This window comes from Sciurus carolinensis, chromosome 10 (assembly GCF_902686445.1).
Source record: "Sciurus carolinensis chromosome 10, mSciCar1.2, whole genome shotgun sequence".
In the NCBI taxonomy this organism is placed as follows: Eukaryota; Metazoa; Chordata; class Mammalia; order Rodentia; family Sciuridae; genus Sciurus; species Sciurus carolinensis.
Genome location: NC_062222.1, coordinates 33,899,008 through 33,913,946, shown reverse-complemented (window position 1 = coordinate 33,913,946; position 14,939 = coordinate 33,899,008). Strand labels below are relative to the sequence as shown.

Here is a 14,939-nt window from a genome sequence, read left to right as displayed (position 1 = left end):
TATTATTATTTAAAAAATATTTTTCAGTTGTAGATGGACACAATTCCTTTATTTCATTTATTATTTCTATGTGGTGCTAAGGATCAAACCTAGGGCCCCACACAAGCTAGACAAGTGCTCTACCACCCCAGCTGGAAAAATTATGAACTCTTTCTAAGACATTAGAGTTTCAAACTGGCAAAACTTTTATGTGATGAAGGAAAGGATGGGGGAAACTTCCAGGGTGTGGGTAATGTCTCTATTTTCATATAGGTGACATATGAATGTGTTGACTATGTTAAAATTATTGGTGCTGCACACTTGAGATCTGTTTATAATACGTGTTATTTATTTATTTATTTATTTACTTTTTGGTATCAGGGATTGAACCCAGGGGTGCTCAACCACTGAGCCACATCCCCAGTCCTTTTTATGTTTTTTTTATTTAGAGATAGGGTCTGGCTCAGTTGCTTAGGGCCTCAGTAAGTTGCCGAGGCTGGCTTTGAACCTGAGATCTTCCTGCCTCAGCCTCCCGAGTCACTGGGATTTTAGGCTTGTGTACCCTGCCTGGCTCCTAATTAAATTTTAAACTGCAGAGTGGTATACTATGCCTTGTGTGTACTATATAAATTTTAAATTCACATTGCAATTTTTTTTTCAGTACTGGTGAATGAACGCTGGGCGCTCTACCACTGAGTAACACCCCCAGCCCTTTTTAGTTTTTATTTTGAGATAGGGTCTTGAAGTTGCCAAAGGCTGGCCTCAAACTTGTGATTCTCCTGCCTGCTTCAGCCTCCCAAGTAGCTGGGATTACAGTGGTGGGCTACTATGTCTGGCTCATCTTACAATTTTGAATTTTGTAGAATATGATCATCCTACAATAGTATACAGATAACAGATCTGATTCTACTAGGGCAGATGGTATTATTATGGACAAAAAAATCAAGGTTTAAATATTAAAGACTCATTTGAGCATGACTTGATAAAACAATTTTAAGATGTAATTTTGTTAAAAAAAAATGTTGTTTTAGATGGACACAACGTCTTTGTTTATTTTTATGTGGTGCTGAGGTCTGAACCCAGTGCCTCACGCATGCTAGGTAAGCGCTCTACCACTGAGCTACAAATCCAGCCCAAGATGTAATAATTTGGCCTATAATTTGGCCAGTAATATTTTCCAGCCCTTTGAAAACTATCCCAAATATTTTTAGCTTAACGAATGTTTTAAGTCAATGAAAAATACAATGAAATTTAATTGATATTAAAAACAACACAATAAAACTTAAGTTCTACATTTCAAAATTAAAATTGTAATAACAAATCAGGATACCTCCTTCAGTCCAATACCATAAGTTTGGGGATCACAATTGGCCCGCAAATCAAACTTCTTGTATAGTTGCTTGGCTAGGTGTCCATGGCAACCCTCTGCAAAAACTGTGACTTTGGCATGTAGTTCGAGTCCCCGCTCAAATGTTGTCTAAAAGAAGAAAATCATATTCTGGTCAGTCTTAATTCAGGTATAGAAAAGTCAGTGCAAATATATACTACTAGAAACAGAACTAAGAATGCTGTTTTTAGTGGAATTTAAATTTTATATCTTGTGTCTTTGTTTTTAAAAAAAGCAATAAAGGATGCTCACGCAAAAAAAAAGTCCTCTACAAATGCATATAAAGTGAAAAGGCCATTTTCTAACTGTTCCTGATTTTCCAGTTTTACCATGAGTAGCAAAAACCACTTAAACAGATTTCTTATGAATCATTCCAGGAAATTTCTACAAATAGAAAATTATATAGAGCTAAACAGTATATAGGAAATGGAATGCTTTTTCCTCCTATAACATGAGCTACAATGAGCATTTTTCTCTTCTAACATATTTTGCATTTATATCTGATACATGGTAGAGATACTCTTAATAAAGTTATTGAGCAAAATAAAACAATAATCAGGAAAATCTCTTAAAAATATATCTTTCTTGATTTTTTTAATTCATGTTTGCATGTATACGTGCACACAGATATAGCCATACAATTAAGAGTTTTATAATGACATAATTCACAATTATTTTCACACTATAAACTGATTTGCCTAAAGCAATATATACTATATAAAGCATTTATCTTTAATACTTGAACAGATTCTCAAGTTTTCAACCAAATTCCAATAGTTGAACATTTAGGTTGTTCCATTGTTAAGTACTGCTAAGATCAGCACCCTTGGTGCTAAATGTTTTCAGTCTCAATGGTAAGAGTTATTTCATCATTAACTTATCTTGGTTACTAGAGTTTGAACATCTTTCACATTTATTGGTAACTCTTAATTTTCTTGTGAAATGTTTATTCATATCAATATATGCATACATGTATAAACTAGGAGGTGAAGTAAGAAAAGACAGACCGACTAGTGGATCGGCAAGCTGAGGTATCTGACTCCAACGAGAGCTGTTTCAGTGAAATGTCAGGGAGGAAAACCTAACTACAGTGTGTTACATAAAGAATGTTACAACAGAGGAAGCAAAATCCTTGATTTTTTTTCCACTTCAAACTTTAAAAACTTAGGTTTTGGGTCCCAAACACTAAGAATCCATTACACTCTTCTATGTCCTTTTAGGTTCATTTGTTTTTTTTAAGAGATGTGGTCTTGTTATGTTGCCCAGGCTGGTCTCCAACTCAGGGGCTCAAGTGATCCCTGCCTTGGCCTCCCACTATGTGCGCTACAAAACCCTGCTTCTATGCTTTTATATCTATATCTATATGAATATAATATACAAAATACATTTTTTATATGTACACAGAACACAAAAAATTTTTCAACAACTGAGAACACAAAAAATGAAGCATCAGAATGGTAGAATTTGTGTGAATTTTGTTGACATTAATGAGTAGTGTTATTTGTTACTGATAAATTAATACATTTTATAATTATAAATTCTATAATTTATAATAAATTGTCATAAGGTGGGGAAAAAAACCAATATTCTTTTGTTACTACAAGGTAACAATTATTTCTACACCTGTCAATGAATCAGAATTCCTGATACATTAGTACATGTTTTAAGAAACTACTTCTTCACTGGGCATGGTGGTGCACGGCTGTATTCCCAGTGACTTGGGAGGTTGAAGCAGGATCTCAAATTCAAGGCCAGCCTCAGCAACTTGGTCTCCAAATCAAAAAATGGGCTGGGGATATAGCTCAGTGGTAATGCATCCCTGGGTTCAATCCCTAATACCCAATAAACAAACAAATCCTCCAAACCCAGCTTCTTTATCTCTACTGCAGGACTTGATGAACCCCAAGACTTCAGATGTTTCTAATGTAGCCATTTAAACTGCTATAAAGAAGGAGCCCTGAAATAGATATAACTTATAAGTTTTGCCATTTGCTTTCTAAGCAATTAGTAATGAGAAGCAGAAAGATCTACTGGAGCAAACTAGATGGATTCCTAGTTTTGTTTAAGAGTGGTAGAAAGGAATATAAACTATCCATAAACAAACATTTACTGAGGACCTAATGTGTACCTGGCACTATGCCAGGCATTAGATCATTTCATGATCTGTCTTCATGAAGTTTATAATCTAGTTGAGAAACCAGACAATAAAGCACACATATACAGTTAATTAGAATGTGAATTTGTGTTTTGCTCTTATTAGAAAGCAAAGTACTTTTTCCTTGTCCTTTCCAATGAACCTTATATATGGGAGCTCTATAAACTAATGGTTTTTTCTTCCTTAGATTCAAAAACACAAATTGTGAAAATCTGAAAACCATTCAGGTGTGCATTTTGAATGAGAGGAAGGCAACCAGTTTTACATCTACCAAAAGACCTGATGGTTAAAATCAAGTCAAAGCCTATTGATGTTCACCTACTGATAATGACGTAAATGATTCTTAACCACTGGAATGAAAACTGTGTGCAGGTGACTGATGACTTACATACACGTGATTATATTCTGAACTTTCATTGACTGGTTGTAATACATTATTGATTGCTTCATCAACTGTATGAAATAAAATCGTTGAAATGTCTTTGTTGTGTATCTGCTTGAATTGTTTCATCTTTTTAAAAAATTATTCTTAAATGTTTTATCTACTTGCATACATCATGTTGAGCTCAAAGCTGCTTCTATATTTTTTAACAAAATATTCCATATTAATAATTATATTCTAAAACACACCTAATTAATGTGTAGTTTGGAGCAAGACATAAATTACCAAGTTTGAGTCAGTTCTTTTTTGTCAATTTGGTAGCCATGTTACTATTACCTTTGGTGCGCCATCCTTTTGTATTCCCACATCATTAGTGGCAATTCCTTTTACACTACCATCCTCATGAAAAAGGACCTAAAATAACAAAAACAAATTTCTTATCACCTCAGGATACATACTAACCTTGAAAAGGAAGAGTATATAGCCTTGGATTTCTTAGAATGTGAACATGTTCTCTAGATTATAGAAAAACAGGCTATAGGTTTTGAAATGTTCAGGCAAAAAAGAGACACACTTTTAAGGTACTTTCTTCTGGAGTATAAAAGAACACGACTCAAACAGATGGAAATAAAAGCAACGCCACAACCTTTATTAGGAAGAAAAGGAAGAGGCAAAAAGAGGTTACTAAAAGAAACATAATATTTAAAAAGAGGCTCTCTTCAGATACCAAATCATATGTAAAGAATCTGTAATGAGAGGTTAATAATGTGGGTAGAGAAAGAAAGTATCAAGAAAGCCTAACTTGAATGAATTCAGACCCCAAAATACAAAAATACAAGAGGAGGTTAAAGACTTCCCAGTGATTATACTTTATTTTTGATCAAGAAGGAAGGAGGAGGATAAAAAGTATAATTCTGTAAATGAGAAACAATATCACTCTATAACCCTTAAGTGGTTCCATTATACATTTTGTACTTTTCTCTCCAAAGAGCATTTCCCTTCAGAGAGGAAATAAGTGACAGATTATAAAGAAGCATGAGAGTGGAAAAGTAAAACAAGGTTAAGAGGAATAGATATGGGGGAAAAAAACTGAAGTCTGGCTCAGGGTACTAAAACAAACAAAACTGGGAAAAATAGATCAATCTATTGGTAACAATCATTAAAAAACCGAGGAAAAAGGAGTATGGGGGAAAAACAAGAATCTAGGAAAAGAAGAAAAATACAAGACATTCTCAGTGTGTGCATATAATCAAAAAGTGAAAATCATGGATTCTACAAATCACCTACCTGTGATTTTGACACTGATCCCAATCAAGAATGTCTAATAAGGAGAAATGCAAAATCCCACACTAGGGTCCAAAAAACCAAATGCATATGAATCAGCTGGGAAAACAAATTTGTAACAACAGGTATAATACAGGGAATCTGTGTTTTATTTGACTTATGTACTATAACAGTAAAAACAAATTTTTAAAATCTGAATTTTTCTCAGTACCAAAGAGAACTGCCCCATTTCTCACTTTTCTTTTAGCATTTCCTCTAGCCAAGTTCTAACTGCAAATGCTTAATCTGTCTCAGATATCTGGGAGTCTTTTTTAAAAATCCAAATAAACACAATGACAGTTTAACATCCTAGGGATGTCCCTCTTGGGGCTTTGGAGTCATCACTTTGAAGTGTGAACATCAAGGAGGATGCCATCCTGTCTTCCTGTCTCTGTGGGAGTTTGGGCTAGTTGCCTGACTCCAAGCTGTAATTTGCTGATTATCAAAAGAATACAACTTTTATTTTTCCTTTCAATAATGACAAATATTGTATATGTTACACATTGTATCTATCTGGTTATTTAGAAAAGAGAGATTTCTTTCTTGAGTTGTGACTTTCTTTGCAGTCTTGGTTTAATGTTCAGTCAATAATAAAGTTACTTCTTTAAAAAAACTTTTTTAAAAACAATTTGTGGAAGAGGATTCTTCTGGGTTGGTGGGAGATTTTAGTAATTTCCCCAATACCACATAATGAGGATCAACAGTTTGATGTAGTTGCCAAGAAAAGTACTTTGAGGGAACAAATGGGAGAAGTTTCTAGTATGAAGAACATAACAGTCCTGTTCTACATTATGCTTAAAGTACTTTATTTATTCTGGGTGAAGTAGGTGATTCATTTGTAAAGGGGATTAAAAGGAAATGTGTCCTGAAGACAGCAACATGAATGCTTAAGGAACTCAAATTACATAATATGATGAATGAAAAGAATATTTAGCCTTGGAAAGAAAAAACTCCAAGGTAAAGGTGAGAAAGGAGAGAGTAGGGCATAATTATAAGTGGAAAGTTATCCTTGAAAGAGGATATATATATATATATATTTGTTCTATATAGCATAAAACCATATTTTCTGTTCTGTATAAGGGAGGGAGAAGTTACTGTTACTCTACACACCAAAAGAAGTATTTTCATTCCTTACGGTGTTCAATAAGAAGATGGGAAATCACTTGATGAGGGTATAAGGAATTTGAGTACTTTCAGATTCGATCCTTTTAAGGTCCTCAATCTTATAATTATTAAATCCTAAGTCACTTCTAAAATATTCTTGGTTTATTTTCAGAAGAAAAAGAGATTGCTTCCCACAAATATTAAAGACAAAATAAAACTATACAAACCTCAGCAGCAGCATATCCTGGATATACTTCAACACCAAGGGCCTCTGCTTGTTCTCCCATCCAACTCACTAAATGTCCCAAGCGTACAATGTAATTGCCATGATTGTTCATTGGAAGACCTACAAATACATGCTTAATTTGTAAATCTGACTTTTTGTTGACAAAACATCTAAAAAGTATACTTAAAATTTTAATCAACATGTATTTCTGCATGTATGTTCACATTATCTTGATGGTCATAACTTCAAAATGTCTTTTATAATTTTGATTTTGTTCTAATTTACTAAATTAAAAACATTAAAACATTAAAAATTCCTGGTTGGCTTCCAAGACTATTACAATTCTGAAAGTCAAAAGAACTGGGTTGGGGCTGGGGTTGGGTCTTAGTGGTAGTGTGCTTGCCTAGCATGCCTGAGGCCCTAGGTTTGATCCTCAGCACCACTTAAAAATAAAATAAAGGTATTGAGTTCACCTACAACTAAAAAAAAAAAATGTATATATATATATATATATATATATATATACACACACACACACATACATATAAACCCTAAAGACTAAAAAAAAAAAAAAAAAAAAAAAAGAACTGAATTCTAGGGGCTGTGGTTGTGGTTCAGTGGTAGAGCGCTTGCCTGGCATGTGTGAGGCACTGGGTTGGATTCTCAGCACCACATATAAATAAATAAATAAAAATAAAGATTAAAAAAAATAAAAATATACGTTAAAAAAAAAAAAAAAAAAGAACTGGGTTCCAGTCCTGCTTTCCCACCAGTTAGTTGTATATCTTTGGCTAAGCATTTCAAATCTCTGGATATCAGTTTTCTCATCTGCAAAGGGATTTCGCCAATGAAATGTACTTCCTTTCAGCTGTGGAATTTCACCATTCTAGAACTATTTATTCTCTACCTGGAAGAATTGGCACAGGAATTCTGTATTTCTCTGTTAAAATCCCAAATCTGTCTTCTGTTACAGGAGTGTTAAGTGGAGCCTAGAAACAAAGAAAGAAAGAAAAGTTTTAGTTTTAATTTTAAGGGGGAAAAAAAAACCCACAAAAAACCAACTACCTTTTGAATTCTTTTGACATAATAGGGAAAGGGAACCTCCTCTGTCTCCTTCCTTTCAGGCTTTCCTTTGAAAATCTTGGAACTATGAATTCTTTTTCTGCCTTTTTGAGTGGATGGACATCTTTTTAAAGGTCAAATAAGCCTCTTTCCAGTTTCACATTCCAGGAAACCCTTTCTTGGGGGCCTGGGAAACATCTTTGCAAAGTGAACATCATGTCCCATGTCCCTATAGGAGTTTGGCCCTAGATACTTGACTCCAAGTTGAAATTTCTTGCTTTTTTTGGGGGGAAGGGGGGGGGGGACCAGAGAAGTTTTCTTTTTCCTTTGGATAAAGGCAATTAACATATATACAATGAATTATATCTGTCAAATATATGTGTGTGTATATGCCAAGAAAGGGCTCTGAAACAAAAAATGTTTTCTATCAGAATTGATATCATGCAGATAATAATTCAATGATATTACTGCTATAATATTGACAAGATATTTAATTGAGCACAATTAAAGTACTTTTATTTCCAAGAACATGATCTTTTGGAAAGGAGAGCAAAATGAAATTTACTCCTTAAAGAATACAGATGATATTTATATGCTTTTTTGATTTTCGTTTTGTTTTTGTGTTGGGGAATCAAACTCAGGATCTCACACATTAGTTAAATGTTCTACCACTAACATCCCCAGCCCAATATTTATGAACTTTTTGTTCTTCAGCCAAAGTATTCAAAGACATTGAGTATTTTAACCCTGAAACAGGATAGGCATAAAATAACCGAGACTGTAAGATTTTAACAAAGTTCATAGAAATTATATTTGAAAGCAATAAGACTAGGTCTTGGTCCTCTGCATATCACAACTGTAGCTTTTTTGGTAAGGTTATGAGAGGACACAGCAACTTATTTCTTTAGAAAATTAGATTATCCTCTTTGGCTTTAGATATAGCATTGTTCTAGAAAATTTCACATAACACTTTAAGAACAATAATACAAACTCCTATAGAAACAAGTTAAAAAAAACCCTCAAAATAAAAAAGCAAAAATACCTTGGGTCTTCCCAAAGTCATGCCTTCCCATTAAGTCCAATACATAAATATAATATTATATAAAAATGAGTCAATATAATTCTGGTAAGAGTCAACATTTTTGCTCTTTTCAAATTTAAACATACATGTATGTATATAATTATCCCCGAAAAGAATGATATGAAAAGGGTTTCCTCTAGTCCAGTAATTTTGAAAAAGAAATACAGTAAAGAAGCAATTTTTCATACCCCCCTCTCCTTCCAGTCTGGGAAGAGTTCTTTAAAAGCACATGGATCAAGGCAAGCCCCTGAGAGGGTATGAGCGCCTATCTGAGCAGCTTTCTCCACTAGACACACACGAATTTCCTTTTCATGTTCAGCAGCCAACTGCTTTAGACGAATAGCTGCAGAGAGTCCTGCAGGGCCAGCACCAACTATTACCACATCTGCTTCTTCTGCAAATCTTTCCATGTTCACGCCTGAGAAGAAAAAAGTTAAAAATAAATTAAAATTCTGGTATTAACATGACCTAATAATCACAAGAAATTACATGCTGGTATATAAACACCTGCTATGCTGTAGTGTTACTTATAGAAATTCCCTCTGTGCTTTGCATAAATATTATACTAGGTATATTATTGATGAATTTGATGCTGTTTCAGTGCATATCTTATGTTAGCTTCCATAAAGCAACTTTTTACTTTGAGATTATCATGAATTTATTAAATATTTAGTTATATATGTAGTAATATGTAACATATTTGGTATAGCCATAAAATATTATTAATGATTTTAAACTATCATGAAAAATAAAATATTTCCCTCCACAAAATGATATAAATTATCTAGAAAAGTTTCAACAACTTCACACAAATTATTACTTACCTTCCCATCGCTTGTCCTTATCCCGGGGATAAATAGTATAGTGGGTAGTAATTCGAGGTACAACAGAAGTTGAAGACCATCTTGTAGCACATAGAGGTAGATAATTTTTCTTAATTTTTAAGGCATGTAAGCAATGATAGGCTGTATAAAAATTACGAACATTATTTTATTTTTAAAAATTAGTTCTTAGGAGTAAACTGAAAAAAATATAAGCTGAATGACTGTTTTTTTTTGTTGTTGTTTTTGTTTTTGTTTTTTGGTATTGGGGCTTGAACCCAGGGGCCACTGAGCCACATCCCCAGACCTTTTTTTTTTTTTTTCCAAATGTTTTATTTTGAGACAGGCTATCCCTAAGTTGCTTAGGGCCTTGTTAAATTGCTAAGGCTGACCTTGAATGTGTGATCTTCCTGTCTCAGCTCCAGAGCCACTACTGAGATTCCAGGCATATGCCACTGAGCACAGCTTGAATGACTGTTCTTAAAAAGTGATACGAATGGAAGCAGATTCTATTCTTTCTTGGATGGGCAATTCATTAACATTCTGTCACAAAGTTTATAATCTTAGATATCTTAAAATATCATTAAACAAGAAGGGACAGAATAATGAACAAATAAAAACAGTTCAGAAGTAGAATACACAAAAGAATGTAGTATACGATAAAGATACCATTCCAAATCATGAGGAGATAGTTACTACTCAGAAGGCACAAAAATAGCTAGAAAGTCATTTGGAAAAAAAAGTATATCCTATTCCTTATGTCAAATAAATTCCCTTCCATCAAAGATTTTGATGGAAAAGTCACAGTATAAAAAACTGAGATATGTCCATAAAATCTTTGATTTTCCTCCCTTTGAGTGTGAGCTGGACTTACTAGATCCTAGCAAGAAGGAATATTAAGAGAAAAATATTATCTTTACAGTAGAGAAATATGACTTTAACCATGTGATCAAGTTTAAATATCACCAGCAAGACCTACTGATATCATACCCCAATATGCTGCAATGAAAAGTGTTTTTCACTTCCATAGAGTACACTCTTAAAATCTTTAAACTCTGTGTAATCAAGAGAAATCACAAGACAAATTCAGACTGAAAGACATTCTACAAAATCCCTGACAAGTACACATCAAAAGTGTCAAGGTCATGAAAGACAAGAATTAATATAGGACTGTCACAATAAAAGAACAAGTAAAAGCAAGGTGGTACTCTTGACTGAATCCTGGGACAGATAAAAGAAATATGAATTAGGTTTGTAGTCAATTAATAGTATTTCATCAATGTTACTTTCTTTGTTTTGATAATTATACCATGGTTATGTAAGATGTTAAGCTCAGCAAAGGGTATATGGGAACTCTGTATTATCTTTGCAACTCATCTCAGTTAAAAATTATTTTGAAATAAAAAGTTAAAAGATTATGGTAGTACAAAAATTAACTCAAAAAAAGAGATCAAAGACTGAAATATGAGCTAAAACTATAAAACTACTGATGTAAACCATTGTGAGCAATGTTTCTTTGATATGATAACCAAAAGCACCTACAACGAAAGAAAAAAATAATTAAACTGCATTTCATCAAAATTAAAAACTTTTGTGCTTCCAAGAACACCATTAAGAAAGTGAAAAGATGGCTGGGGTTGTGGCTCAGTGGTGGAGTGCTTGCCTAGCATGTGTGAGGCACTGGGTTTGATACTCAGCACCATGTAATAAATAAATAAATAAATAAAATAAAGGTATTATGCTCATCTGCATCTAAAAGTATTTTTAAAAAAGAAAGTGAAAAGATAATCCATGCAAGGGGAGGGTATAATTGTAAATCATATATGTGATAAGAGACTTGTATCTAGAATATCTTAAGTCTATACAAAGAAATCATATCTAATAATAAAAAGACACATAAGCCAATTAAAAAGTGGGCAAAGGGTTTGAATACATGTTTTCCCAAAGAAACACATTAAATGATGCTCAACATCACTGAGCGGAGGGAAATGCAAATCAAAACCACGAAATACTACTTTACATCCACTAAGATGGCAAGGATATGGAAATACTGAAACCTTCGTATAGTGCTAGTGGGAAGATAAAATGGTACAACCTGTTTGGGAAAAAGTGCAGCAGTTCCTCTAAAGGTTAAACATGGCTTTCAAAGATAAATGAAAACATGTCCATGCAAAAATCTGACAAAAATATTTATAGCTATGAAGTGGAAAAACACAAATTAAAATAGTAAATGGGTGGTGATGTACCCATGCAATGGAATAATACTCAGCAATAAAAACAAAAATAATAGTACTGATAGATGCTATAAGATGGATAAGCCTTGAGAACAATATTGCAAAATGAAAGAAGCCAGCCACAGAAAGACAAAAGAGGAGTCTACTTGGTGTTTGAATTTATTAATAGCAAAGAAATCTTTAGCAAGTTACTTCTCCCTACCTATTTGCTATTAAGTTTATAGTCAAGCTTTGTTTTCTAAGTACTATGATGAAGGATCTAGTATGTCTTACACAAAGCAAGTTTTAAATACCTACTTGTTAACTAGATAGGTGCCTTCCTAGTTAACAACTGTCACACGTGAGCCTGCAAATCTGTTTAGTTTCTGGTATAACAACAATGAGGCCTTTCCTAACTATTAAACTGTCTCTTACTAAAAATGAACAAACTTCTAAAAATGTATTGTAAAAAGGAAATAGCAAAGATCAACAAAGAATTTCAAAGGATTTGGACTGTATACTCTTTAATGGACACACTGATGACTAAGAATCTTATCCTTTATAACTTTATGAGATATATGAGGTAATTACAATCCCCACTTACAGAAGATAAATAAAAATTCAAACTCAGTCTCAATTCTTTCTAACGTTATGTCAAGTTATGAGATTAATCAATTTGAAATTATCCCTGAGGTCATCAAATCTGAGGTTGTGGTAAAATTAAGTTTTTCTTTCTTTTCAATGAACTAGATAGAGATGATGTTTCAATAAAGATCAGCCTGGCAAAAAAAAAAAAGATCAGCCTGGCAAATGCTATTTATTTTTAGTCTTTAGTACCTAGTTTCATGATGAACGTATATGTATATCCACCCCACCACCCCAGTTCTGGGGATTAAAATCAAGGGTGCTTTACCATTGAACTACATCCCCAGTCCTTTTTATTTTGAGATAGAGTCTTGCTAAGCTGCTGCAGCTGGCCTGAAAGTTACAATCCTCCAGTCTCAGTCTCCCAAATGGGTGGGATTACGGTGTGCATCACTGTGCTGGCTAGATTAATATTTATGTTTCACTCTTCCCAATAAAATGGTTTTTTTAAAAAGTTAAAAACCTGGCATCAATCTACAAAAGATTATGAGGAAAGCAGTGTGGGAAAAGGTTTGGAATAGTTGAACTCTATAAAGTCTTTTAAGCACTATAAACCTATTTTTGGAATCTTAGAAGTGGCAAGAAAATGATTTTTTTCTACTTGTAAATGCATACTAAAAACAACAGTAAACTTAATTAGAAGTTGTATTCCATGTATGTATATGTCAAAATACACTCTACTGTCATGTATATCTAAAAAGAATAAATAAAAAAATAAAAAATTACAGTATGGAAGATCCTTTATTAAGTTTTAGATAATGCTTTACCAATCCTAAATCTTGGGAAAAAGTGTATATGTATATATAAATAATATATAACACATATATGTATATTTATGGTGAACTAAGTTCCAGAGCTCAACATTTAAAAAGAATATTATATGATACATTATAGTTTAGCACACAAAAGTTATCTGCTTCTAAAAACTGATGACTGGAATATGACAAACTTTAATTCTACTGCTTGTATGACTACTGATTTGCTTGAGAATATTTGGAAGACGTGGAATCTGATTTTTTTCAGGGGATTTAAAAAAGTCACAATCTTTTCTGAAAATAAATCTGATATCTCACTTTAGAGAGTTCAACATTTAGGCACTGTGACTGAATTCTGGTAAAGAAGTCAAGTCACAAAGTCCACTGAACCCATAATATCATCATATCAGTCACACTGATAAAACACAGGAGACCAACTGCTTATTCACAGTAGTGCTAACACCAGGTTAGGAAAATGGCAATGAATAAGCATCTAAAGAAAAGAGAAAGAGTTACTGGGCCAAGACTGAATGCATCTAAATTAGGCTGTAGAGCAGATAGCATCTGACAATACAGATAATCTACAAAACAAAGCATATCCATGCATTAGGTGCACAATAGATTCATGGGTAACAGAAACATCAAACAAAATTCTAACTGTGGGGGCCAATTTTAACAGAATTCTACTTTCATGAAATTTAATAAAAACATCCTTGAATTTGTAACATGTATTCTTGTTTAAGGATTATTCTATAACCAAAACTTCAATAAAAAATGTAGCAAGTTATAACTTGGAATTCAAGATCCTCTAAACTTTTGTTTGAATTTAAAAAGATATGTACACATTGTTTTTAAGTAAAACTTAAAAAAAAAAGACATCTAACAGCAGCAAGGTGCACCCATATGATAAGCCCCTAGTTAATTTTAGACAATGCAGAAAAATTCCTAATTCCAGATATTGTTTGGTGACTTGGGCAGCATATGAATGTTAATCATGAAGTGACAGATCAGACTTCAAATTCTTAAGACTGGACCAGGATTACTGCAAGACAAGCCAAGTCAGGACCAAAAAGAAAAACTGTATAAATATTATTTTTTCCATTCTCAACAAGGCAACGTATGGCACCTTAACTTCGGGATCTGGGTTAGGACGAAGATTTGGGAAAACTCAATTCAGGAGTCCACTAAGGGAGCCGTGTTGACAACTTTGCTCTGCGCATGACCTTTAACCTAGATGTTAATTCTTCAAATTGGGGCAACACCAAGGGGAGGAAGCCACGGTTCATTTCCAGAGGCAAACAGCATTGACCTCTGCCCTAATTTATAGCTTGAGAAAATAGACAAGAGGTGGGAGGGAAAGGGTGTCTACAGCCCCGAAGTGTGGCCCAGTCCGTTTCGCCCAAACTCCTTCACCTTCCTCCACTTGTCCCCACCAGGAGTTCCCTCTCACCCGGGCAGGATAGCTTGGCTAGCGGCACCAACATGTTCAAAACAATCAGGACTTTCTCTGTCGGACACCACGGAAGAACTTGTCTGAGGCTCGCGGAGCGCGCTGGACCTCTATGCCACGGGGGGCGCCATCACTTGTCAGGATACACCTATAGCCCGGCTAGTCTGCCTCTCTGCTCCACCGACCGCCCTTGCTTCGCGGCGTCCCCGCCTCCCTCCAGCTCTGCGCGGGCGCCACGCATGACGCGATAGCAAGAACAGGTTTCCGGGTCAAGTAGCGAAAGAGAAAGAGACTTCAAGTCCCAGGGGCCCTGCGGATTGAGGTTGAGGATTGAGCCTGGACTTCCTCCTGAGCCC

The 14,939-nt window shown here is 34.2% G+C and overlaps 1 protein-coding gene across 1 annotated transcript in view; it reads right to left on the bottom strand.

Moving 5' to 3' along the window:
- The window catches only part of Etfdh (electron transfer flavoprotein dehydrogenase), a 25,985-nt gene extending 11,046 nt beyond the window's left edge, over nucleotides 1–14,939 (bottom strand). The window contains exons 1-7 of the mRNA XM_047566177.1: nucleotides 14,584–14,939; nucleotides 9,524–9,664; nucleotides 8,888–9,117; nucleotides 7,464–7,545; nucleotides 6,558–6,676; nucleotides 4,240–4,317; nucleotides 1,310–1,456 (exon numbers count right to left, since the gene is read on the bottom strand). Of these exons, the coding sequence (XP_047422133.1) occupies nucleotides 1,310–1,456; nucleotides 4,240–4,317; nucleotides 6,558–6,676; nucleotides 7,464–7,545; nucleotides 8,888–9,117; nucleotides 9,524–9,664; nucleotides 14,584–14,617 (831 nt within the window). The 5' untranslated portion in view covers nucleotides 14,618–14,939. The remainder of the gene's footprint in view (nucleotides 1–1,309; nucleotides 1,457–4,239; nucleotides 4,318–6,557; nucleotides 6,677–7,463; nucleotides 7,546–8,887; nucleotides 9,118–9,523; nucleotides 9,665–14,583) is intronic.